The 27060-nt window shown below is 41.3% G+C and overlaps 1 protein-coding gene across 1 annotated transcript in view; it reads right to left on the reverse strand.

Moving 5' to 3' along the window:
- Positions 1-23349: 23349 nt before the first annotated feature.
- The window catches only part of plxna4 (plexin A4), a 209367-nt gene continuing 205656 nt past the window's right edge, over positions 23350-27060 (reverse strand). The window contains exon 32 of the mRNA XM_063905926.1: positions 23350-27049. Coding sequence (XP_063761996.1) covers positions 26954-27049 — 96 coding nt within the window. The 3' untranslated portion in view covers positions 23350-26953. The remainder of the gene's footprint in view (positions 27050-27060) is intronic.

Consider the following 27060-nt stretch of genomic DNA (forward strand, 5'->3'; position numbering starts at 1 on the left):
ATTTTCAGATAATGATCTCCACTGGTTACTCGTGCACCCACACACATCACCACTGTGACACATTACTCCAATGCTACGAGTTGATTAAGCCTTAATTACAAAGTCAGCCAACCACCCTAACCATGGATGTTACACCAAATATGATATTTTCATTATTGCAGCAGTATATCAATAGAAAATACAATTAGGGTTAATGGCTGTCCTGGGGTTTTTAAAGTACCACTTGCTGGGATAATATCACTCGGAATGATGATTCTCACCACAGCTTAACTGTAATATTATATATAATATACAGGGTTACTTTAACAAATCAAAATATACAAGTAATGCAATCTGACTACTTTCTGTTACTTTTGGATTACCTCAATATCAAATGCAGTGCAAATAAAAACAAGAGAGGATAAATATCAATAAGATGATTTTTACTGAAGTCTATGTAACAATGTAACCTTAGATATGAAGAAACGCAGATATTTCATATCAAAAATGTAATAACAGTAATAGTTTACAAATAATTATATGAATCAAAAGCAAACTGTACTTTTGTTTAACAAATCAGGTGACCTACTGTACTAAAAAGGAAATGTATTTAAAATAAAGAAAAAATAAAGTAGTCTAAATGTAAACCATAAAGAAAATACATTCAGTACGTTTACCTACGACATATCGATCTTTTTTCAAAATGTATTGAAACACTGGAATATACTGCAAGTATCTGTATTTATTTTACTGTAATCTGATGAAACACTGAAAAGTGTTATAGGGAAGCATATGTGGCGGCTAATTGGAATTACTGTTTGCAGTGAAATGGAAGAAAAATCTGTAGCTTTTAGCCGCTCCAGCATGGATGTGTTCGGTTGTTTGGGTGTTTGAGTTATCAGAGGAGTTAAAGTTAAAAAAAAATAAACCTTCAGAATGTCAATCACATAATAACACTGCCCGTCCTCAGACCTCCGTAGTGTTTTTATATTTATCAACACATTTTAACTTTATAAGTACAATCTAAATTGTACATTTGCACTTTTTCTACCACTCTCACACACTACACAATAAATCAATGGAATAAGATTTGGACATAAGGACCCTCTTCTCTCTGAAAAATCCATTAACATTATTATTTTCCCAAAAAACTATACCACATTGCTTTGCATGCATTATGATACTCCCAAATGAATCATTTTTTCCATCACCCAAATTACAAATAAGCACATATCACCATAAAACAGTACATTGCCTCTATGCCCCAAAGGCCAGATAGCAATGAAATTGATTGATAATTGGGGAATAGGATCACAGGAAGTATGATCTGTGGAAATTAATGAGGATATTGTATCAACACATTTTCTTTTCATTAGAGTCCAGAGCACCCTTTATTTTAATGAATTGCCAGGATTACAGAGTGCTTTTTAGGTGTCAGACCTTGGTTGGCTGTTAATCATATAAATGGCATAGTACCAATTAAGCCCCACAGTGCGGGGTATTAAGGCTTTTAACTGGCCCTAGATTACACCGGACCACTCCACCAAGAACCTTTAATTACCACCCTTACCGCAGAGGTCCGTAGTGGATGCATTCATCAATGTGTGGATAAATTCATAGAGCGGGCTGCTTGCCTCTAATGCCAGAGTTGCTTTTTACAGGATGCTCTTTCCCGACTCGATGTATTTGAGATTCTGAGTGAGAGATATTCATTTCTGAGACAGAGTAGCAGAGACAAAAACACTGTCTGGTCAAGGTCATGATAAATGTTGACCTCTCAGCAGCACTGTGTTGCACTAATGATTGCTATTGGCATTTTTTGGTTCAATGAAATGTTAGCGAGATTTTGTACAAAATTAATTAATAAAAAGCTCAGTGGGTTGTAAAGCAAGCGATGCTAATCACTTAATTTTTATATCTCATTAGACCAGACGGAACTAAAGGACAGCACTCTGCAGAAACGATTAAATGATATGCATGCAAAGTGAAATCATTTGTCAATTATGTTATCTTGTCATTAAGGTTTCTATTCTTCCTCATACTTCTCTGTTGGTGAGTCGCCACAGCCTGTCGTAATTCTGATGATGACTTGATACAAGAGGAGGCTTCCCTTCTTCTGGAGCACAAGATATGTTGTTAATTAAAGAGAAGAAAAGACCCCGACAAGGAAATTCAATTAATTGTGTGTTTAAGATCTTTGGAAGTAACAAAATGTGGTATATTTCTCTTGAGACTAAAAGATATGACCAGCTATCAGAAATACGAAATGTAATTCTACATTAGAAGCTGCTTTAAAACCGCATGATATATTTTTATTAAGTGGCAACGGAGACCAAGGTGGAAATGATAACAATTCATAGAATATTTTGGTAAAATGCTTTTGTTGAATGAACTCATTTCATTGTCAGGGAAATCGGCTGCTTTTTCACTGGACACGCATGCTGATCTGAACTTGCATAGTCTATTTTAATTGGTTTTCCAGGCCTGATTAAACTGAGGCATAAGAAAGGACAAGTTGGTGGATTCATCCTAGGCCACAATATCCTCTGTACCGCATATCACAGACATTGTGAGGCGCAGCGACCCAGGCGTGAACCATTTCTCCTTTTGCTTTTCCAAGAAATCAACTCTACAGGTCCAGTAGAATGGTCATAATATTTGAAAGACATTTTGAAAGCACTGAATTTTGAATTTTTTACCATAATCAAAATAAATGTTAAAGGTTTAAATTATAATAATTATTATTATTATATAATAACCCATAAAAGGCATACAGTTGAGTTCAAAATAATAAAGCAGTGTGTTTAAAAAAGTAAACATTGCACATTCTATTCCAAATCCAAACATGAAGAACAAATGATCAAATTAGTTTTTACTTTACAGAAAGTGAAGAAAAGGGAATATTAGGCTGTTCAAAAAAATAGCAGTGTCTGCATTTTTCTTTACTAACTCAAATATTTACTGTATGAACTGAAAAATGCTTGAAGATTTAGCTTTCTTGGGAATCACTGAACTAATATCTAGTGGTATAACCACTGTTTCTGAGAACTGCTTCACATCTGTGTGGCATGAAGTCAACCAACTTCTGGCACCAGTGAGCAGGTATTCTAGCCCAGGACTATTGGACTACACCCCACAATTCCTCTGCATTTCTTGGTTTTGCCTCAGAATTGATGTCACCCCACAAGTTTTCTATTGGATTAAGGTCCGGGGATTGGGCTGGCCACTCCATAAAATGTACCCTACCCCTACCCCTAACCCTAACCCTTTGGACAGATAGCAAAGAGACATTTTCAAAACATTACATGTGAAATATTGTGATTTTCTAATACAAATATTAAAGCAACCAAAACCCCCATTACCCCGCAATCTCATTCACACATACATACAGGGGGGGGGGGGGGGGGGGGGGGGGTTTAGAGAGTAAAAGGAAAGGAGTTTGAGCCTCTGTGACTTCTAAACTTTATGTCTGTTTTTTTTCATTTTATTCACACCTGCCCAGGTGAGTGAGTGCACAAAAAGCCATTTTACAACATGGCATCTCACCGGGTGAGTTTGTATTGTATTGGTACAGGGTCAGAGTCCCTCTTCTTTGCCTCTTGTGAAACTATGTAATGCAATTATTCAGCTTTGCATTTCAGCAGCGTCAGCGTGCTTCAGAATTCTTCTCATGATGTTTTTCTTTCTCCCTGAGCTGGTCTTCACAGCTCTGGCAGGAGCTTAATTCTCAGTATCAGCCGAGCCATGGCCCCGTCATGTTTGTTTTCAACTGATAAAATGTTCTGTTTGAAATACGTTATTTCTTTAGGAAAGAAAATGAGCAAGTGTCTGCGGAGTGATGGCATTGTTGAGCTTTTTCACAGCCCATTTGCTAATTGCTATCCTCTGCTCAATCAGCCGTGTGTTCCACTGTTCAGCTTGTTGTTCCTGGTTCTGTCACCATCAACAAATGCTCTGTTCACCCTGTTTGTTTCTGTCTTTTCACTGCCCTGTCATATACACACCCACACACATGAACAGCAGCATTCGCACACACCTTTCGTAAACACACAAAGACCAGCTGCCTATCAGATTGGAACAGCTGGAATGAACACGTAAAAAACTGCGCGCTAAGAGGTTGCAATCAAATACTGAGCACCAGCAACACTGTTGAGGAAAATATCTGATGAACAGATGGAAAGTCAGGCAGCTCACGGCACGCTGCACGGTGTGAGCTACACTTCAGGCTCCCTGGTTTATTAATAATAATAATAATAATAATACATTTTATTTATATAGCGCTTTTCTAAAAACTCAAAGATACTTTACAGAGATACAATTCATAAAAACATATTTAAAACAACACACTCAATATATGTAAAACACAACATTCATTTACAGTTTCAAAGCAGTTTTGAAAAGGTGAGTTTTGATCTGGGATTTAAACAGGTCGAGGTCGGGGCAGTCACGGATGTATTTGGGGAGTGAATTCCAGAGGGAGGGGGCAGCGAGGCCCTAGTCCCCCCAGGTCCGGAGTTTGGTCCTGGGAGGAAGTGAGAGGAGATTTGAGTCTGACGAGCGGAGGCTGCGGGAAGGAGTGTGGTGTCGGAACAGGTCTGTGAGGTAGGAGGGGGCCTGGTGATGGAGGATTTTGTGGGTGAGGAGAAGGATCTTGAAGTGGTAGGCATTGTGGGACGGGGCGCCAGTGGAGGTTCTGCAGGACAGGGTGATGTTGTCACGGGAGCGGGTCTGGGTGAGGAGACGGGCGGTTGAGTTCTGGATGTACTGGAGTTTATTATAATATTATAGGATTAGTCGCAATGCGAATTGCCGCGAATGTTAGTAGCCAGAAGTGGTAGAAGAATAATTAATATCTAAAGTTCACTTGTATAGGCCACAATGTATGGATACTTTATTGTCTTCATTTTGACTCAAACTAAAGTCTGTAAGTATATTCAGCAAAGTCCCTTTCACCATTGGGCAGGTCTTGACAATCATCTTTATATTGTTTCTTATTTTAATATTACTAATGAAGAGTTAAAATATAAGCACATATCAAAGTTAGTGTTGGTTAAGAATGAGCTCATTTAACCTACTTTATCTGAGGCAGTTTTAGTTTTTACACAAAGAGTTTTGAAGCTCATTATAAGCATTGTATAAAAAAAAATCTTGATCTGCAAATGCCCGTTTTAGAAATTACAAAATGTCAACTAAATTTAGCACGCAGCAGAAAGTTGAAAATCGCCAACATTCTGACACGGCAATGTACAGACACACACATGGATGGTCACTCACGATCGCCAAGTGACCAATTGCATGATTGAATGGACACTGCCCTGTAATTACAGTCTATGACAATATGTCTGCTGCCCTCTGTTCCTCAGTCCCCCCCACAGGCTCCCTTCATCCGTCCTCAAAGCCACTGACCCGTTGGCTTCTATGTAATGACCACTGAAACGGTTCATTCTGTCTTATTGACACAGCCGTACACAGCCTGGACATTATGGCGTGTCAGGATTGGGGATCACAGTTCCGACAGTAAAGAGTGCTGTTGTGGATCACGGTCCTAGTTAATGACCTCTGCTGCGGGTTGTGGAGAATGTCTGCCTTGCTGCCGGTGTTGCTGTGTCCATCTGTCTGTCAGCAAAACTCTGGAGGTCAGGGCCTATTCTGGGAGACCCGCTGACAATAACAGTGCCTGCGGTTATGAATGCCTTCATTCATCCATCCATGCTTTAAGAAAATCAGACACACACCACCCCCGCAGTGGGCCCCATATCCATTAGTGTGACATGTATGTTGACCCCTCCCTTCCTCATTCCCTCCAGCAATCCCACATATTGGGGGGCTGGATCACGGCCCCTGGACTCAATGATTCACCAGGCGACAGATGGAGGGGACACATGGAGATGGTGGTCCGCCTTCCATTACTGCACAGGCTCAGGAAATGGATGTATGTAAAGTGTTGTTGTTTTAGGGGCTGTACAGAAACACAGATTTAAGCATTTTATAAGAAAATTACACTTTTCATGACGATACAATATTACTATGAGAATAGACAAACAATGCATTACACCGTATGTTGAACACAGCTGCACAGTCACGTCGTAAAAATGTAATTTTCTTGATACAAGCAGTCACACCACTCGCAAACTCATTGCTGCCCTGCCATCTGCTCAGTTTCTGGATAGTGCCAAAAACAAAGCACTTGTATATTGAATAAAGCTGTGATACTGTCGATTGGCTCAGCATAATTATGGGCAATAAAACCCAAAGCAGCCAGGTTTACCATTATTCAATGTTTGGCCAATGCAAATAAATAGAAACAAAACAAAGTGATTATTGTTCTCTGCTTTGATTTAACCCGGTGTGGCCTGTCCATATTTTGTTTTGTCATTGACTGAGGTTTTAAGAGGTCTATTTTCCCTAAACCAACCCAGAAACATTGTGAGCATTGCTTTATTAATGAAGTAATATTATTTAAATATAAAGTGGGGAGAACTGGCTGATTTTTTCCTCTGGCTCTCGAGGGGATGGAAGTATCTGTGTCACAACAGCTTGTAGTAGGAAAGCTTGTTTTTCTACAGAAGCCATGATGTTTGTACCATGTTGTAAAAGGTTTCTTCAGTATATTACATTTTACTGAAAGTAGCTTCCTTCCTGTGGGGTCGGAATTAGGAATTGTCTTTGGTTTCCAGAAACAAGGTTACCACTTAAAGACAGTAGCATCTGAGAAGGCTTACAATGGTCCAGTGAAAGCAGAATTTAGAGTGGCTGGAGAATGAGCGGAATCTCCTCAATTTCATTGTTTTCCCATTTCTACATTATTTCCATGAAACAGATGCATCTTGAGGCCCTGCTCAGAGATTGACTACGGTGAAAGTAATTCTGTGTGCTCCCTCTTACACTGCATAGGTGTTAGTGATTTGGCTGCCTTTAGCTTGCATCATGCCTAAAGCTCTGATGGGATCTTAGCCATCCATGTACCCCATAATCTCTCAGGAACAACACTGTCCCCCAGCACCTGGTCACACTAAAGTGTGTGTGTGTGTGTTTTTGTGTGCACTTTGCTCTCTCCCTTACCCTGCTCTCTCTCTCTGTTCTATAAGGAGATTGGAATCGGTCAGTGTTTACAAGTCTATTGCCACGGCAACAAAAGCATATTCTAAGCACCTCAAAACCCAATTATCTCCTTTCCTCAGGCATCTATGATTCACTGTACTTCCTGCTTTCCTCAAGCGTTCATATTCAATGGTATTCTCACACACACGCACGCACGCAAGCATGCACGCAAGCAAGAGTGAAGATTTGGGGAAATCTGATTTCATTAACAAACTAACATGCCAAACAACTTTGTCCGCCTGGTTACATTTTTTGGAAAGATATGTAAAGTGTTGTGAAAGCAAAACATAGGTTATTTCCTACGCTGTGAAAAATAACAACCTGGATATGAATACACTATAATGAGCATAGTGGAATGAGCACCAAAAACAAATGCTAGGATTTTAATCTGGCAATCCAACATTTACCTCTTGGTTTGAGGCTGGTTTAAAGACTGGTGATAGGTGGATGAAATAGGCTGTTGTTGAGATCACTCCTCTGAAGATAGAGGCTGAGATAGAGCATGGCTCTCCTGGTTCTGAGTCATTGAGGTGGACCTTTCCCAAGTTAAGCTAGTCTTTTAGGTTGCAGCTAAGTTGATTAAGCAGACTTTTGTTAGTGTTTACTGAAACTGCAAGTGTGTAGATGTTTTCTCGTTTGACCCGGGCACTTTGCCCGGCCAAAGGCTTCACCTTAGGTAGAGAGCTGGAGGCTGAGGATGTTGTTTTCAGGGTGTTTCAAACAGGAAAGAATTATAATTTTAAGACTTTACTGATAAATTGGTTCAGAATCTAAGATTTCCGATTAATAAGACTTTTCCAAGCTCAATTACTTCAAAGGGAGAAGGTACAGGGGTTTATCAGTGGGTGTTGGACTCTGAATGTGTGTCTACTTCATGTACTGAAATCTTTTTTTGTTGTTGAGGTGAAATTGAAGTAGCAAGGTCAGGTAGAAGAGGAGGCGTTTGGGTGGAGGACAGCAAGGGGGCTCACCAGACAATTATAATAAGATTAGGAGGAGATTTGAGATGTGAGATATTGTACTCGCAGACCAATCTAGCGCTCTCCCACTCATTCTCCCACACGTAAACACAAAGCAATATCATTAACTTTGGCGTACAGAAAGGTAGAGCTTGCTAGTTGTCTCTCCAGAAGAGTAGCTACACAGAAGCCAGCCAGACATTCACAAATACAGACGTCTGACAGTTGAGAGGTGAAAACATGTGTCAGCTTCTACACTGTGTGTATTATAGATTGTTTAATGTCTTCTGCCTCTCCCCTTCCCTCACAGTGGGCCATTCTGAGCACCATTGCCATGGGACAATTTGGGAGAAATAGGATGAAATGAATATCATTTCATGGTAAATACACACAATTATCAAAGCCATGGATTGCACAGAGAGATGGAAAAAGTATAGCAAGATACAGTATAGCTCTGTCTTTTTGAAGCAAGTCCAAGTGAGTCGGGACAGGAGCCAGTCAGTTCAGTTGAATTGTGCACTGTCTGAATAGCCTGTATATCTGCAAAAGCAAAAAAGCCCAAATTCTCAAAGATCAATGTCACAGTTTGACCTTTTCCCCTAGAGTTCATTTGTCAGTGCCCATTGGTTCTTTAACCCACCCCTGAGGCTTGGTGTGCACACACTGCCAACATTTGCATTTCGAAATGGCTACATTAGCTCATATCTGCAACCTCACTACCCATTAGTCAATTAAAGGGTTAATGACATGTCACAGAATCAGGTTCAGTCTTGGCTGGCATATACTGCTTCCAGACGACCAACCTTTAATCTAACCCACTTAAATATGCATGAGCCCTCCCAGTGGGGCTTTAATGGCCCTTAGTTCCTCCCCTTCATCTAAACCCACCCCCCTGCCCCCAGTTTGACAAATGAGATAGTGCACCTTGAGTAACCAAGACAACACTTTGCTCAAGGTTCTGTGATAAAGAACATTGAGGAGGTGCGTGTCAAAAATGTGTCTCGGCTGCTGTTAGCAAGCCTCCGCTGACCTCATGTTCATAATGATGGTGGTAGAGTGTCAGCTCGTGTGATGCCAGTATGTAAATATCACACACACACACTCCTGCTATAGAAATTGATATCCTCTATAATGAGACATTTTGTCTAACCACATATTACCTGACAGGTGCAATTTATATTCCCTGTATATGTGCTTTGACAGTCCAGTTGATGGCCCTACCTCATAAAGATCTGCCCATGTATGAACCGCATGTAACACTGGTAGGGAGGCACAGATTCTTCAACCAAACATCATTATAAAGACATAATTACATGCTTTTTCTGCATTATTAGCTCCATGCTCCAGCTCTGGGTCTCATGCCTTGGATGAGAAGATAATATACTGAGCTGTAACAATGCAGAGATGCTTACAGAGTACAGTAGCTTTAATAGTTAGTATAGGTATAGGTAAAACAGTGGTATCTACTATTAGTCAAATTATTATTTGTATTGACTCAGAATTTCATAATTGCTGCATCTGTAATGCATGAAAATAAAGGAAGAAGAAAACATTGTATGAGTATTTGTACCCAATCGGTGTGCGAGCTTTGACGCCATTATTCATATTTTAGGGTTGAAGTCAACAGATACATAGTATGTGTTAACATATTTGATTTTAGCTCAATGGCAAACTTTATTATATCTCTCAGTTGTAGCTTGACAGTCTTTGTTACAGCCATCCTTTTGTCAAATTTGTGACGAGTAAATATTGAATACAAGCATCTTAATTTGATTTCCCAAATGCCTTGTTGTATTATCTGTAACTATTGTTTTTGTTATAGCTGATTTGCTTGTCGATTTTTAAAATTTTATTTAGAATTTCTGCAATCAGTTTACTGTAGCCCAGCTAGCCGTTATACCAGCTGTCTAATCTGTAGCTATTACAACATGCTAAGTATCTGTTGGATTCTAATCTTTGTACTATTGTGTGAAGTATCTAATCCAGTTTCATTTTTGCTTATATGCTTTCAGAATACTATTGTTTGTGTACTCATATTTTTCTTACAGTGAACTTCTTGCCCTATACTCTTTTCACACTTTCACACTTGCTTCCACTGTAACCTTTAAATGCCAGCACCTCGTCTTCCACCTATATTTTAATGGTGTTGAACTCACTATGCACCTCCGCATGCAGCCAAGGCACAATTATTAACTCATGGGTTAACATACGCATTCTGCCATATGCAACTCTGAACGTCTATCTGTGTATCTGCCAACACATTTATTATTATAAACCAATATTGGGTTGTAATATGTGATATGTGATATGTTGGCCCAGTGACCCTAAAGCAGTAATGCATGTTTTTTTTTAATTTAAGTAAAGGTTGTCACATCTGTTTGTGGCGCTGTGTCTGTCTAGACATAATCATGATGATAAAATGGAAATTGAATGTGTTTCTCTGACTTAAAGCCGGAAGTTATTGTTTTGAAATGCGTGTGAATATCCATATCCTGCGCTTTGATTGAATCACTTTTTTAAAAGCTGGTTCCTGAATCTATCCGCCCCTGCCTTTTCTACTCCTTCAGTCCTCCTTCTTTACCTCCCTCTCATGTCCCTAATGACCTCAGGGCTTATTGGTGTCTAAAGGCATTTCTCTGATTATTTCCGGATCAATTGGGAACATATGGATATCCTGGGAATGACAGCAGGGCCACTCAGTTATTGTAAACACGCCAATAATATCAATGATGGGAGGCTAAACAGCAGAGGTCGTTTGGGTTGGCACTAACATGTCAATAGTGTTTATTTAAGAGACTGAACTGGGCGGTGTACGGCCCACTGTTCCTCCACGGATCCATTTCAATGCATAGATGGAATCAATGTGCAAGTGAGTTTATGTCATTTGAGTATGTAGTGAGTGGTTTGCCCTTGCTTTTTCAATTTTCGCAATGACCTCACACAGATCCCCACTAGAATTATAATGGAAAAGTGGGATGGTAACCCTGTTACAGTATAGGGGACAAGTCTCATTTCACTTGGGGAAACAAGGTCACCACTCACCTTCTGTCTCAGGCCACAAAGCAAATACTCAAAGGGAAAGACCACCATTACTGGCTGCCCATCGCGGGTATCAAGTCTATTCCCAGCAGGAGCACAAACACGCAAACACACACACAATCTCATCTGACATACACACAGAGTTGCAGGCATGCCCACACTTCTGTCAATCCCCCCTGACCTCACCTCAATTACCAAGAGACATCTTTGTTTGGGTTGCCGTGCCTAATTAGCATGGTTCACCACGGAGCAAGTGCCCGATTAGATTCATTTATCAAAGGGGCCTGGGACAATGCTTCATGTCACACCATTAGGATTGCAATCTCTCTCATCATTTCTCCAGCTCATTTCATGAAGCCATTTGACAGTTTTGAACGAGGGAATGAGGTAGGCAGGGAGGGGCAGGGGGGAGAGCAGCATTATGGAGCGCTGGACGGAAGGTAACAGCATGTTAAACAGAATGCTATAAAGAGGATACGTCTGGATACTGAGCGAAGCAGACAAATCGTGTTAGCAGGAGACGCAATAAAGAGAGCAGCAGGGCCAGAAAAAAATGAGTGACAACGTTTTAGAAAGTGGCAGATGGAAAAAGAGAGAGTTGAATAGATTTTGAGAAAGGCAACTAAATGAAGAAAGGAAAAAAGAAAACAGGCTCAAGGGTATTCATATTGAGGCCAGTTTGAATCAGGCACTGTATAGGCAGCCTGAATCTTTCCCTATCACACCTTCCCCCATGAGAACGCAGCTTAACTGGTCTTTGTATACACACACTGCCTATAGAGGCCACTGCAGCCTTCCACATGCATCAAATATTCAAAGCATCTTCTGTTCTCAAGACGCACACACACACGTACCCTCAGACACCCTCACGCACACTCCCTCAGCCTCTAAGACATAAATGTCAATATAGAAAGCAATGCTGGCACATCTTCCTCTCTGTCGCAGTCCGCTCTATTTTGTTCCCTCCCTTTGGTGAAAGGGAATTGTTTATCTGAATTGCTAGAAGATATTGCGAACCATTTTTCAAAGCGTTATCATTTTTTATTTTTCACATGCTGTGCAAATTGATGCATGGGTAAGAGAGGTGGGCAGGGGGTTAGGGACTGAGGGAGACGACCATCGGACAATCAATCACCGCAAAGTTCCCGCAATGACAAGTAGAAGGTCTGTGACATTTTTGACTGACTTGATTGATGTGTTTTTGAAGTGCGGGGGGAGTGGTGTCAAACTTCCTTCCTGGATAGAGCAGATAGATCACACGCTGGAATCAGCTATATACTTTAACCAGCTGGTCTGGATGTGGTGCATCTACAGGTGTTCCCAATGAATGAGTCACTACAGAGTCCAGTTGCCAGCATATTGAATCCGGAAATGTTGAGTAGGCCTACATCAAAGTTGTATGTTAAAAATGTATAGTACGGTTGCTTTAATTAAAATGAATGGCATTATAGCCTATATGTAAGTCAGACTGAAATAATGGCTTGGCATATTTGGACTGCTTTGGAGTGGTTTCGGGGGTTATTGTGAATGCTGAATCCATTTCTGACATTGAGCCCAAAATGAGTAAAAAATATGGACATTTTCCGGTTAAAACTGACATTTTTTATTCTGAAAATGTCAGAAATGGACATTTTCAACAACCCCCTAAACTCTCCAAATCGGCCAAGACATTCTTTGAACTATTATCCACATTTATTGTAATTAATGCAACTTATGTTGATAGTGCAAATTGCCCAACATATGCAGGTTAGCATCCGGCAGTTTCTATGTGCTTGGGACCCGTACTGTATATTTCTATCATAAAACTTTGGGGTCCTCAACATTTCGAGGTTCACAATAGGAATCTATGAGCTGGCAAATAGACAAACATGAAGACTTCTATTCTCATGAGTACCATGCTGATTAATAAAAAAGGTTTCAAGTAATTCATTTGGGACATCTGCTAGGGTTCAGTATAGGCAATAACATCCTCTTGTTAGTGTGCAGTAGAACCATAATGTCAGGTTTCTCTAATTAATGTGTGTCACTCCGCTGTAGCAGAGACTCTTTCATGCTACTGATGTGAATTCCTTTCAGCTGCTATACACCATCAGTATTTACAGTGCTCAAGAGCTACTCAAGAGCTATTCAGCTATCCTGAAGGTCAGGTATACATTCATAAACTTTATATTATTGAACCTATGCCATAGAAATGTTCAATTTTCTCTTTGAAATGTATTGCAGTGTTCTTTTCTTTGTGATTTGTGTAAGGGGAATATATTGGAAAAAGAAGAAGTAAATGGTGGGTATATGAATTGGTAAGTCTATCATTAGTGATCTTTCTTGACCTTTGTTTCATATATAAGGTGTGTCTGGCACTTTGTGTTTGTAATGAAACTGACGCATTATAAGCTGAATCAAGGCTCTGTAAACAGTTTGAGGGGGCATACATATGCAATATTTCAAAAATCATCAATTAAAGACAGAACATTTGTACGTTTTTTGCCTAGCATTGATTTGTTGTCTAAAAAAGAAGCCAATATTAACCTGATCCTTAAATAGAACATAATTATCTATTCACATACCCAAGGTGGGAGAAGTGCTCAGATCTTACCTAACTAAAAGTAGGAGTGTAGAAATACTCTGTTACAAGTTAAAGTCCTGCAATCAAAATGTTACTTATTATAGTAACTTATCAGATTATAAGTATTGATGCATTAAAGCTGGTAAAGGTGCAATTACTTTGTATACTCTAAGCAAGTAGAAGTATAAGCTACCATTAAATGGAAATACTCAAGTAGAGTAAGTACCTCAAAATTGTATTTAAGTACAGTACTTGTGACTGTACACTGCTGACCCTTCTAATGAACACTTGATCAAAAGATGGAAAACTGCTAAAAAAGGTTGGACTCTTATTTCCCATTCTGTGTTCCAGTATATTCACCGAGTCTAAAACTGAGAGGAGTCATGTTCTGTCTTCTCTCCTCAAGCTATTTCCTCCCGCTGCTTTATTTCACACCGTTCTGTCTCAGTGTAAAGGGTGGCAAGGCAAGGTGACATTTGAAAAGTGCATTTCCCTCTCCGCTCCGTCAATCTGTTCTTTTCCCTCACAGACAGCCCCCTCCATCTGCACACTTCCAGGGCACACACACATATACACACCTCGACCCTACCCACTGACAATGATGTCCCTGGTTACCAACGGGGCTGAGTGTGTTTGGTGGACCAGACTGCGACCTCTGGACCTCTAAATGACACTGCGGGCTGTGGTGTGACTCGAGGGCCCATTAGGAATCAAACCCAGCACCCGATCTGTCACATAGTGTTGTGTGACGAGCTGTTAGACATGACGCTGTCACCTCCCAATGACAGGTTGTCAACACCTGTGTCAAGATGATCGATTAGCAGATTGAGTCCCAAAACATTGACCCCCCCCCCGCTCGCTCTCCATTTTTTAGACTGATTCAAATACGGTTTAGAATTGTTTATACTTCCTCTCACAGACTGCAAGTTTGTCGATCCCCTTGGTGACAGAGTTGTGTTGCATGTTTGGAGGATAATTGCTTAGCTCATTAGTTGTGTGTGTGTGTATCTGAGCAGCGGGGGATTTGATCTAATGTTGTTATGGTGAGATGTTTCACAGAGCGACTGGTGATCTCTCAACCTGACGCATGGAATGGCTCGAGTGCATTGCAAAGCCCTGTGTGATCTGTTGAGTCTCCTCATTCATTTTTAATGGCCTTTGAGAAGAACGCTTGTTTTCCATCACCACCTCCATTTTGGCAGCGAGGTAAACAGATGGATACTGACAGTGAGCGAGCGTCTCACAACAAGTGTCTGACTCCGCCATATCTCCTCCTTGACAGCAAGCCTTCACACCGCTTTCTCTTACCCCTGCGGGTAGCCAGTAAATTAAACACTAGACATTATAGGGATTTATGTTGCACAGAAATGGGAAGAAATACCAGTAGGAATTTGACAGCTTCTCTACCACAGTCACAAATAATGGGGCCCTCTATGAGTTTGCGGTCCAGACAGCTCAGGTTTTTATTGCTGCTGCTGTCTTTTATAAAAGGACTTGGTGTCAATCTTAAATGTTTAATAACTTCAAAAGAAACAGCCTCCCTTACCGTCTCTCTCTTCCTCTGTGTGTTTCAGCTCTGTGTTTCATTCCAACTCTTCTGTCACATCCTCATTCTCCCATTTATTCCCACATTCAGAGGGATTCGCTTGTCATATACAGTGGGGCAAAAAAGTATTTAGTCAGCCACCAATTGTGCAAGTTCTCCCATGTAAAAAGTTGAGAGAGGCCTGTAATTTTTATCATAGGTATACCTCAACTATGAGAGACAGAATGAGAAAAGAAATCCAGAAAATCACATTGTAGGATTTTTAAAGAATTTATTTTCAAATTACTGTGGAAAATAAGTATTTGGTCAATAACAAAAGTTCATCTCAATACTTTGTTATATACCCTTTGTTGGCAATGACAGAGGTCAAACGTTTTCTGTAAGTCTTCACAAGGTTTCCACACACTGTTGCTGGTATTTTGGCCCATTCCTCCATGCAGATCTCCTCTAAAGCATTGATATTTTGGGGCTGTCGCTGGGCAACACGGACTTTCAACTCCCTCCAAAGATTTTCTATGGGGTTGAGATCTGGAGACTGGCTAGGCCACTCCAGGACCTTGAAATGCTTCTTACGAAGCCACTTCTTCGTTGCCCTGGCGGTGTGTTTGGGATCACTGTCATGCTGAAAGACCCAGCCACGCTTCATCTTCAGTGCCCTTGCTGATGGAAGGAGGTTTTCACTCAAAATCTCACGATACATGGCCCCATTCATTCCTTCCTTTACACGGATCAGTCGTCCTGGTCCCTTTGCAGAAAAACAGCCCCAAAGCATGATGTTTCCACCCCCATGCTTCACAGTAGGTATGGTGTTCTTTGGATGCAACTCTGCATTCTTTCTCCTCCAAACACGACGAGTTGAGTTTTTACCAAAAAGTTCTATTTTGATTTCATCTGACCATATGACATTCTCCCAATCCTCTTCTGGATCATCCAAATGCCCTCTAGTAAACTTCAGACGGGCCTGGACATGTACTGGTTAAGCAGAGGGACACGTCTGGAACTGCAGGGTTTAAGTCCCTGGCGGCGTAGTGTGTTACTGATGGTAGCCTCTGTTACTTTGGTCCCAGCTCTCTGCAGGTCATTCACTAGGTCCCCCCGTGTGGTTCTGGGATTTTTGCTCACCGTTCTTGTGATCATTCTGACCCCACGGGGTGAGATCTTGCGTGGAGCCCCAGATCGAGGGAGATTAGCAGTGGTCTTGTATGTCTTCCATTTTCTAATAATTGCTCCCACATTTGATTTCTTCACACCAAGCTGCTTACCTATTGCAGGTTCAGTTTTCCCAGCCTGCTGCAGGTCTACAATTTTGTCTCTGGTCTCCTTTGACAGCTCTTTGGTCTTGGCCATAGTGGAGTTTGGAGTATGACTGTTTGAGGTTGTGGACAGGTGTCTTTTATACTGATAACGAGTTCAAAAAGGTGCCATTAATACAGGTAACGAGTGGAGGACAGAGGAGCCTCTTAAAGAAGAAGTTACAGGTCTGTGAGAGCCAGAAATCTTGCTTGTTTGTAGGTGACCAAATACTTATTTTACTGAGGAATTTACCAATTAATTCATTAAAAATCCTACAATGTGATTTCCTGGATTGTTTCCCCCATTCTGTCTCTCATAGTTGAAGTGTACCTATGATGAAAATTACAGGCATCTCTCATCTTTTTAAATGGGAGAACTTGCACAATTGGTGGCTGACTAAATACTTTTTTGCCCCACTGTAGGTGACATTTGCCGGTGAAGACGGCCTCTTTCATCGTCACAGACACAACTGTAACAATCAGCGCTGCGGCAGAGCTATTGACAAACTGCTGTTGTTGTGACTTTAAAGGCGCACATTAACAACCGATTCATTAATCATTTTTTGCTGATGGCTTTTGATCAGCAGAGCAAGATTGTGTTCAAGGACTTGTTGAAGGTCGCTGTGTGCAGATCTGTGATTGCTGTGTAAATCGATTATGGCAACACCTCCCTCCGAGGATGCTGTCAGAGAGCGAGGCAGCTCCGAGCAGGCTTCAGAGACGGGCCCTTGTTTAAGAGGGGGGATCCGTGTTGGAACATCACACGCATCACAGACAGGCAAACTAACATAACATCTACATACATGTGGTATATACAGCACATGCTTACCTATTGTCATATGTCTGCAGTAATAAATCAACATACAATACATTATGCTTCTGTTTACATTCAGCTGGAGGCATTTAGTGTAGTGCATGTGAACAGCAGTGTTAACCACAGTGCTATTATTTAGATGTGTCAGAAAACTGACTCATCTAAATGTAGCTTTGTGATGCCCAATTTTAGCTCTCTCACCTCCTATGGGCAGCCATAATAAATGTGCTAATACAAATTTGATTTTTAGCTATGTGATGTATGTCCCCTTCTGATCTCTGAACTGCTCTTTTTCTGTTCTGTCACACGTTAACTTCATGTACAGAAAAAAGATGGATCAATGATGGGTCACTAGAATATCCTGCTGACAGCCTCAGGACCTCTCTGGTTATGTGAACCCTGACAAGTTCTGTCAGCTGTGGGCTACATTTGGAAACCAGATTAATATGAAGAGGGCATGGAAAGGTTGAGGGATGTAACGGGCGGAGGCTTTGTGAAGGTAAAAACTGAGAAGCAGCTTTAAAGAGAGATGCATTAGGAGGGGCGGGTGCAGAGGGGGATGAGAGGGGGAGCAGAGCCAGGTGAAGTGATGTTCAGTCTTCTGAGCAGGGACGTGGCTGTTTGTCAGCTCCCAGGCTGAGGGTTATCTGTCTCCCCCAGCTGTGCCACCCAGCTGTCACACACCGCTCCCCTCCGCCCTGGCAGCCTGGCACACGGCTGCCTCTGCCCACCATTCAGTTGTTACGGTTGAAGATTATTAACATGGAAATGAGCAGGGTTAGGTTGTTTATGCAGTGTGCACCAAAATAAGAACCCCCCCATGCCCCTTACGCCATGGCGAGGAAGGTTGACCAACACTGTAGCTATAGCTACGATCCTAGTCTCCTCCTGTCTTCTCTTTAATCAGACCGGTCTGCACACCATGAAAGTTTTCTGTGGAGGCGGTCTTGGAATTTCTCTGCAGGCATTTCCCAGAGGAAGCCATGTGCGTCCTCCAGACACTCGACCAATCTGCAGTCCCCCAGACCCTCGCAACACCCTACCCTGCTGGGTAAGAGCCTTAATTACCCAGAGCCTATCACTGCAAACAGCCACTTTGCAGCCAACCACCTGTGACTCAGACTGTGGGAAGCTTTGGCTACATGGGGCTGTGTGGGGGGGGGGAACAGCCAAAGCCTTGTGCTGGCCAGCCAGCCATTGATTAAAGGAATCAGTATTGATTAAGGGAGCAGGGGACATCTGGAATGGACCAATTTATGTCCCCACATCAATTATTCAAATGGCTGCTTCTGAATTGGATTAGAGGACGATCTTCCTGCCATCATTTCTACGCCTTTACAATCTGTGCCCTCTCAGCAAGCTGTTGTCACAAGTCTACTGACAAGTCCGCCCCTTGAAATGCAAACTTTTGGTTTGCCACAGGGACATTTACCACATCTACAGCTGCTGTTAGTAAGTCACTGTGCTCTGTCCAGGCTTTCTCAGCTCGATAATGTGCATTGGTACAATCCTAGAGAAAGGGTTTTTTCAGCCCCCTGCTCACTGACTAAATGCCTATAGCCGGGTGCAGGCCCACACTGTGTTGTCAGATTTGTTTCTCAGTTTGCCCTTCTGTCTGTGTTGACATCTTGAGGGCTTGAACGCAGCACAAATGGCACAGCCTGCTAAAGTCTGGTCCAGAGGGTTATTCATATTCATAATGTTGGTGCTGGAGAAGCTGTGGAAACGTGCCCGGCTTTGTTCACGTATGGTGTGTATTTTTTGTGGGTATTTGTGTGGTTCTCTGTGTGAGTGTGCCTGGCGGAGTTGTGCTTTGTGTATCATGCAGCACTGGGCCCAGCTGATGGGCTGCTGTCCATTGTAGACAGGCTAACATGGGGGGGATGAGCAGTGGGACTGAGCGGGGGACAAAGCCCACAGGTGGGCTGCTGTGATAGAGCGCTGCCCTTTGTGTGGCTCCCAGTGCAGCAGCTCACACAAACCCTGGCTCCTCTGACAGTGATTGATGAGTGATTTTTTTATTTTGTACTTCAGATATTATCATGGATGGTGTTTGACTCTGTATATAGCATTAAATGTTACTGGATTGCCATTATATTTAGTTGTATGATTGTATCCAAACATGTACGATGTAAGAGCAATGATACTTAACTGTACATACTATATTAGTTTTTTCCATTTTTTTGATATACTAAACTATGACTTTTTTTCCGTTTTTGATGTACTATTCTTTTTCTTTTTTGTCAAATATTGATAAATTCCAATTAATATATTATTACTGTTTTCAAAATACTTTACCATGTCCTATTTTCATGATAATTCAAACATATTGTACCTTACCATGACAGTTTTTCATACTATTTTACAACTTTATTCCATAGTTTCCAACAATATGCTATACTATGATTTAAAAAAATATTTATAACATACATAAAGCCATCTTCACCATGCCATCCAACAATAGCAGGCTCTGACTGGTGCCTGACGGTTTGGGAAGTGCTTGATTTGAAATGCAGCAATGTTTTCGTTGAGAGGAATAAACATTTTAAATGCCTTTCTGTAAAGTTAAACATGCTGGAAGATACTGAATGTGAGGCTGTTGACGTGAGAGTATTGGCCAAGACTCTCTTTAAGCTGCAGAGATATTTTCTGAAACAAGCCTATCTGTTGCACAGCCTCGATCCATTATCCACAGAAAGAACATGTTGGACATGTAAGTGGACAATAAAATAATATTAAATTCAACGTACTTCACAACCACATAATCAATTTGCTGTTTTCCATAGGCTCACACAGCCCCGGTAATTCCCGTTTGGTGAGAGCATATGGCGCTGGAGCCCGGGGAGCAAATGTGCAGTTTAGAAGGAACTGCATGGTTGTTATTAATTAGGAGCTAAAAGGGGAGAGAAGATTTGTTGAGCCCGTAAAGGAGAGACTTCACAGCATTGTGTGTGTGTGTGTGTGTGTGTGTGTGTGTGTGTGTGTGTGTGTGTGTGTGTGTGTGTGTGTGTGTGTGTGTGTGTGTGTGTGTGTGTGTGTGTGTGTGTGTGTGTGTGTGTGTGTGTGTGTGTGTGTGTGTGTGTGTGTGTGTGTGTGTGTGTGTGTGGTTTCATACATGTAGTTTGGAAACAATCATGTATCAAACATGCTAATTGGGAATCAATAGGAATAATAATTTAAAACAATTTCATTAAATATAATCTTCTGCCCTGAAGAATAAATTATGAAACGCTTGTTTATACTCAGTGATTTGACTCCAGCAGACTCTCACACCCGGTCTCAGCTCAAATGGTTACTTCAGTGTTCACCTCTGTTGTGACTTGATCAGATTTTCCTCTTCGTTCTCCATCTGTGGCTTTAAGGGCGTTCCTGTAAACAATGCTTTTTGTCTGATTTCTTCCCCACTCTTTCCCTGCTGCCACCAGAAACACAAATGTTTACCAAGACAGAGCAGACGGAGGAGAACGGGCTCATATTGGTAATGGCTCCCATCTGTTTGCGTACAGTTGTCAATATCTCTGAGTCCACTCCTGAAATTAGACCCGTCAACCCGTGTCCAAACTGCTCTCCTATCATCAATCCATCCATCCTGCTGTCAGACAGCTCTTCACGCCGGAGCCCCATGTTAGACCTCACTTAAAGACTCAGCCTGACAGGCAATTACAGATGTTTCCAGAGTCAGAATCCAGTTTATAGCCAGGTGTGTTTACACATAAGGAATTTGCTTTGGTGTCTGGTAAAAAAAGGTTGTAAGAGGAAGTAAAAAATATAACGATAATAAGAAGAAATGTGTTTAAAAAAACTATTTAGCATTAAAAAGAATACAGACAAGTATATGCATCAAATTTAAATATACAAGATAACTTCATGGAGAAAAAAAAAGTTAACTAATTTCCGTTGTACTCTATCAGTAGAACATTCTTGAACAGTAAAGTAAAAAGTGAAGCTGAAAATAAAACGATTTATTTTCAGTTCTAATTATTTTTAGTTGTAATTATTTGTAATTTGTTATGCTTCTTCTTTTTGTATTTTGCTGCTGCAATCAAAACATTTCCCAGTTTGGGATAAATAAAGTATTTCTGATTCTGATTCTGATAAACAGAGAGAAGATTTAGGCTTTGCACCTTCTCCAGTTTGCCACCTCTAATTCTGCCATGTGTTCCCCTTCTCCTGCAGTCGTTTCCATGCTCCAAAGTCAATGTGTGTTAGAGATACATCACGAGCAGGAGACAGGCTGGCACCATTAGCAAGGTCAAACCATCACTAAGCTTGAAGTGTTTTTATACCCCGAGATAACTGAGCTGTATGTGCAAACCACTTTTCCTGAGACATCAGGTTCCTACCTGGACCTGTTACTCAAACATATTTTTTTAGAAAACGTTGCCACCACAGCTGATGGAGTGATATTATTCTTTTGAAGTGCTCTGTTGACAGTACATCTAATAGTCTTAAAGATAAGTATTTTAAGCTGAGGTGGCCAGGCAATGAATATGAGTTCAAGTCCCCAAAGCTGCAGGTTCAGCCTTATCGATCGTCCAAACCCAGAGCACCCAACTCCTCGTCTGTCCATCACCTCTCCATGTGGACGGACCTTTGAGCCTTTTTCTCCCTTTTATTTCTCCATGGCCTCATCAAGTCAGTGTGTGCTGGGGTGGGGGTTGGGGGTGAAAGGGCTGCCGTGATCATGGGAGTGTGAAACCCCCCCCCTAATGTGAAGCAATCATAGCGGGCTCTCTATCATCCTGCCCCCTTCACTACCTCCATCCAGCCTCTCCTCCCTTCCATTATTCCCACCTCACTAGTCAGAAAATTAGGGTGAGATTTGGCGGTCCTCTCTACCTCTCCTACCTCTCTCCCTGCATCGTCCCTCTTTATATTCCTCACCCATTACCCCCAGTTCACTGGATGGTATATGGAGGGTGACACTGGGCCAATTCAATCTCTTGTCCCCATCACCCTCTCCGCCTGACAAAATGCCGCAGCCTCCGCTCTACGGACACACACCTCACACGTCCCTTGCCCTCCTTTGCTATACACAACGTTGTATTTCCTCAACTGTCACTCCTGCTTTGCATATTTATTTATTTTTTTAACCTTATTTTGGACTTGTAACTCCTATGCGTCTAAGGGAATATATAACAAATTGAAAAACTGTATGCCTGCAAATTAGTAGTATAGTATGTTGAAAAAAGTAAGTTCAATATGTCAAAAATATGAAAAAATACCACAGTATATTATGCTTAAAAAAGTTCTTCAATACTATGTCCAAAATATAATGAAAAAAGATTTGGTATATTGGTATAATTGGTATAGGATGTCAAAAAAAGTGAAAAAACACCATAATATGTCGAAAAAAGCTGTTATCTGTTGAAAATATAATGAAGTATCTTTTGAATTTGAATACAGTTGGTATAGTATGGAGAAAAATGTCATAGAAAAAGTATGTTAAAAATATCATTACAAATCATCAAAGTAAATTATGTTGAAAAAAGTCATAGTAAAAATGTATAGCATTGAAAATAGTCATAGTGAAGTATGACAAAAAAAAATCATAGTAACAGAAAAAATTATATTACATTATGGCACAAACTTCACACTATAGTTTGTTGAAAATATCATGAAAGAAATCAGTAGAAAGTCTTCGACATTTTGTTGCTTCAAGTTTTAGATTAGGTTGTGTGAATAATGGTGTGCAAGTAAAGAAATGCTGGTATACCCAAAAGGGGTTTCAGACCGTACCTGATGCTGCTGGCTCTGTTGAACCTGTTAGGGTTCCTGCTCAGATTTTGATGACTGCAGCTAATAGTTTGCACAGTTAGCCTGCGAAGAGGTCTGGGAGGTCGACTTCTTCTTTAAATATTCATCACCAAGTGTGCATCTTGCAGGCAGCTGTGTCCCAGTGGAGATAGGGGCATGTCAGAGTCTTAATCTGGCTCACAGTACTTTTATATTCCTGCCATAGTATCTCAGAAAACAATCTAGTTTTAGCAAGTTAAACTTACCGACAAAACTGCACTCTGCAAATTGAAACAAAGGGAAAAAACAGACAGGAAATGCTTGGTTTCATAATAAAGTTTATTCTATATTACAAATAGTATTTTGTTCTTGACTGCAAAATAGGAATGCATTATATTTACATACACAGGTATACAATTAATTATAACAAAGTTAGAGAAGCTCGCCTTATATCCCCCAGGTTTCATTTTTATCTCTCGATAAGATACTCTTTATCTTTCAAATATGGTCTAATAAAAGTCTTTTCTAGCATGTTTGTGTAACACCTGCTATAACACTGAGCTAGGAGGACATTTTAAGTTCCTAAAAAACGTTTGAAGGTGGAAACTTTATCTGTGGCCTTGGCAACACAAGGTGGCTACTAGCAGACAACCTTTGTTGCAGGGAGAGAGACGGGGCGAGGGAAAAGGGAGGACAGGAAGTTACACCGGGGGGTAGATTCACAACGACAGAGTAGGACTCACCGCATGTTATCTATGAACAGACGGCAGGGAGGGGGAAACTTTGGGTATCTAGACACAGAACACATTGGCTACGTTACTGAAGGGTTTCAGTCGTACGTTTCTTACAATAATAATGCCAGCTTTGCGTGAATTACTCAAGTGCCTTAATGAATCCTTATTCCCCTCATTTCAATATGATTAGTTTGATATGTTTATTCCTTGTCCAGCAAACGCCTTGTGAATTTACCCCTCCAAGTTAAACAGACATTCATCGTACTGTATAGCTGCAGACTGTGATTCATGGACAATGACTTGGACATCTCACACACATTTGACACAAGGGCTAAGAAAGAAACAGTCACTAGCCAAACTCAGTCTTAAACATTAGTCTACTATAAGCCCATCGTGCCACTCCTGTTAGAAGGTTGTTTATCTCTATGATGAGTCATGTGTTTACATTCCAAAAGCAACAGTAACACATGGTGGCGTACTAATGCAGTCTTTTGTTGCTTTTTATGAAATAAACTGTTTGCTGTGGCCATCTTTAGTTGCTTGAGTCCAGCTTCATAACTCAAAAACGTAAATGTTTCTTTTCTGTTCTGGGCTCAGTTGAAATAGAACAAATGTCAATGATGACATACTCGATGTAATGCAATGAACAGCTATAAAAAGAAGATGTAATAGCAGCAAAAACAGAGCAAGACTTAACCTGCATCTACTGTGTACTAAACCGATAATGGCCTGTAATGGAGGACAGACATTTTAATCTGGGCTTATGATGTGTGAGATCCATATTCTAAAAAGAACAGTTTGCTTGTAAATGAAGTCCAAAGTAGCAGTACTGTAGAAGTATATAAATATCTTTGAGCAAGGCAGTTCCATTTCATACCATCCAAATAGGTCAACATGCAAGGGTATATACTATCTGTTTTATTTAGCATCTAACACGTCACAAAACTATGGGCATGAGGTTCTGCAGTTTGGATAAAGGTTCCACCTTAAACGAAAGTTATAGTTTTTATTACATGAACAATCCACTTTTTCCATCTCAGTTCTTCCAAGCAAAAGAAAGATAAAAGAACACATCCACATCATCATTGCAAGGCTTAGTTTTCTTATTTTTCACTTTTTTTTAAATAAGTTTCTTAAATTGTTTACGTTTTACATGCGCTTAAAAAGCCAATAAAGGACCCAAGGTGGACCTAGGGCGGTCTTCACACATTCACATCACCACATGGGGCACGTTGTCAAGGCAAAAGAAAGGGCAGAGGTCAAAGGTACGGAGGGCGCCTCCATCATTTTGCTTTCTATCACGCTTTCCAACAAGTCGGATCTACTTTCAATGTATCGTTTCTGTCTGTCCTGCCGTGATGCTCACACTTGTTGCGTTGTCGCTCTGCTTGATCAGATTTTTTTTTTAGATTTGAGAAGGCCGCCCGCCACTGAGGATAACTACACTAATACAGACAAGAACGCCTCAACAGTTACACACTCAAGAGTTGGGGTTTTGCCGTATGCAACTAGCTACCATCTCCAACGCTTGTGCAAAACAGAAAAGAAACTGGTAGGTCAGGAGCCGGACACAGGGGGAAACGGTGTGCCGAGAGCTGGAGACCCTGGACGATGGTAAGTGTAAGGAGGGTCGGTTCGCCTCGCCCACAGAGTCTCTTCCCTCGACACACTGAGGTCAGAAAAATCACACAGGTTTCTCAGAGTTCCAGTCACAATATGTTTGTCCTAAAAGCTGTTGACTATATAGTCATTTTTTGTCCGTTCCTCAGTGGCACTTTACAAATACATTTTTGACCATTTTGAAAATTTGAAGCTCCTTTGGTATTTGGCTGGCCGTCTTAGTCCATCTTGTCTAATTTCTCCACACAAAAGTCTTTAAATAAGAACATCCTGGGAAAGGAGTGCTACTCTCATAGCGGAGCACCTTCAGGGAGCAGCGCTGCATTGAATCATTCTTCTTATTTTTAATGTTGAAGCAGTGTCTTACCCAGAACATTTCAGTCAGCTTTCCCTTTACCTCCGCCAGGTTGGCGTACATATCTGGGCAGTCAGGATCTTGTGCAGCTGCTGATTGTGTGTGTTTCTGTGCGTGTGTGTGTGCTTTGATAGACCGTTGCAGTGGCGACACAAGATTGAAAGTGGCAGAAGCCAGACAAAGACTGCTCCTGGTGTTTGGATTAGCCTTCAGAACACTGCCGTCCAGGGTTGGTAGTGTGCTTTTTACAGAGGATCCAACTTGGGTCGGGGCCTCTAGGGTTTTGTCTAATAGTAAAATTTTGCAGTAGCCACATAAGCCAGATGGAAGCAGAAATCATGAGCATTTTCTTTGAAGTAATGTATGCTGGGCAGGGAGAAATGTACGAATGTTGCAAAGTGATATAGATCTGGGATGCTCCGGTTTGTAAAGTCACATTTCATTAACGGAAAAGTTCAGAGAAGCACTAAACCTTCCCTTTCCCCATCAGTCTTTTTCTTAAATACAACTCCAGCTACATTAAAGAACGAAAGAACATTCTAGGTTTGCCTGGACTCGCCCCAAATTCCGCAGATATGTATGCTTTGCTTGTAGGTACAGTGTAAACTCGGCAAACCATCCTTGCATTCATTTTCTTCAGACGTTCATTTGGCTTGCAGTCATCATTTGTGATGTTTCCTCTTTATTCCGTACACTTAATATAGAACTACATAACTGGACCACAGAGATGGTTTATCTTAACTATCCTATTTTGAAAAAAGTTCTCAACAAAATGGATAACCATCATTGTGGTTTTTAAAGAATTACCTATCGGTGTAAATTCTTGAAGGCAACATAAAAATGTTTTTCCCCTCTCTTCTTCCTGCAGGGGGACTAAGTATGCCAATGTGGCCAGCTTTCAAGCAATCACCCCTTGAAGCCTCCCTGTGGTGAAACTGAGGGATCCCCGCATTGCACTGTGGGAAACGCCAAACTCAGCCCCAGACCACCCTTCAGATATCTTCAGGTAAACTAGTCTATGCAGCAGAGTGGATGAGGAAAACAAAATATCTCTCGGGGAAGAGGAAGCAGAAAAAAGGTCAAGGAAGAAGTCATCATCTTTGAAAGGCGGAGGGAGGAAGTCACATGATGAAAAAGATGGGGACAGGTCTTCGCTCAGGCACGGCTCGGTTTCTGATGGGGTCTTTTCCCAGTGCGCCCTGGGAAGTGCGGTCCTCAGCTCTCCAGACTCATGAAGGCAACCACCTGCTCCAGCTTGAAGGCCAGCCTCTGTTTCCGGGCTGCATCGTCCTCCTCCAGTGAACACACAATCTGCCCGCAGG

Source organism: Eleginops maclovinus, chromosome 17 (genome assembly GCF_036324505.1).
Source record: "Eleginops maclovinus isolate JMC-PN-2008 ecotype Puerto Natales chromosome 17, JC_Emac_rtc_rv5, whole genome shotgun sequence".
In the NCBI taxonomy this organism is placed as follows: Eukaryota; Metazoa; Chordata; class Actinopteri; order Perciformes; family Eleginopidae; genus Eleginops; species Eleginops maclovinus.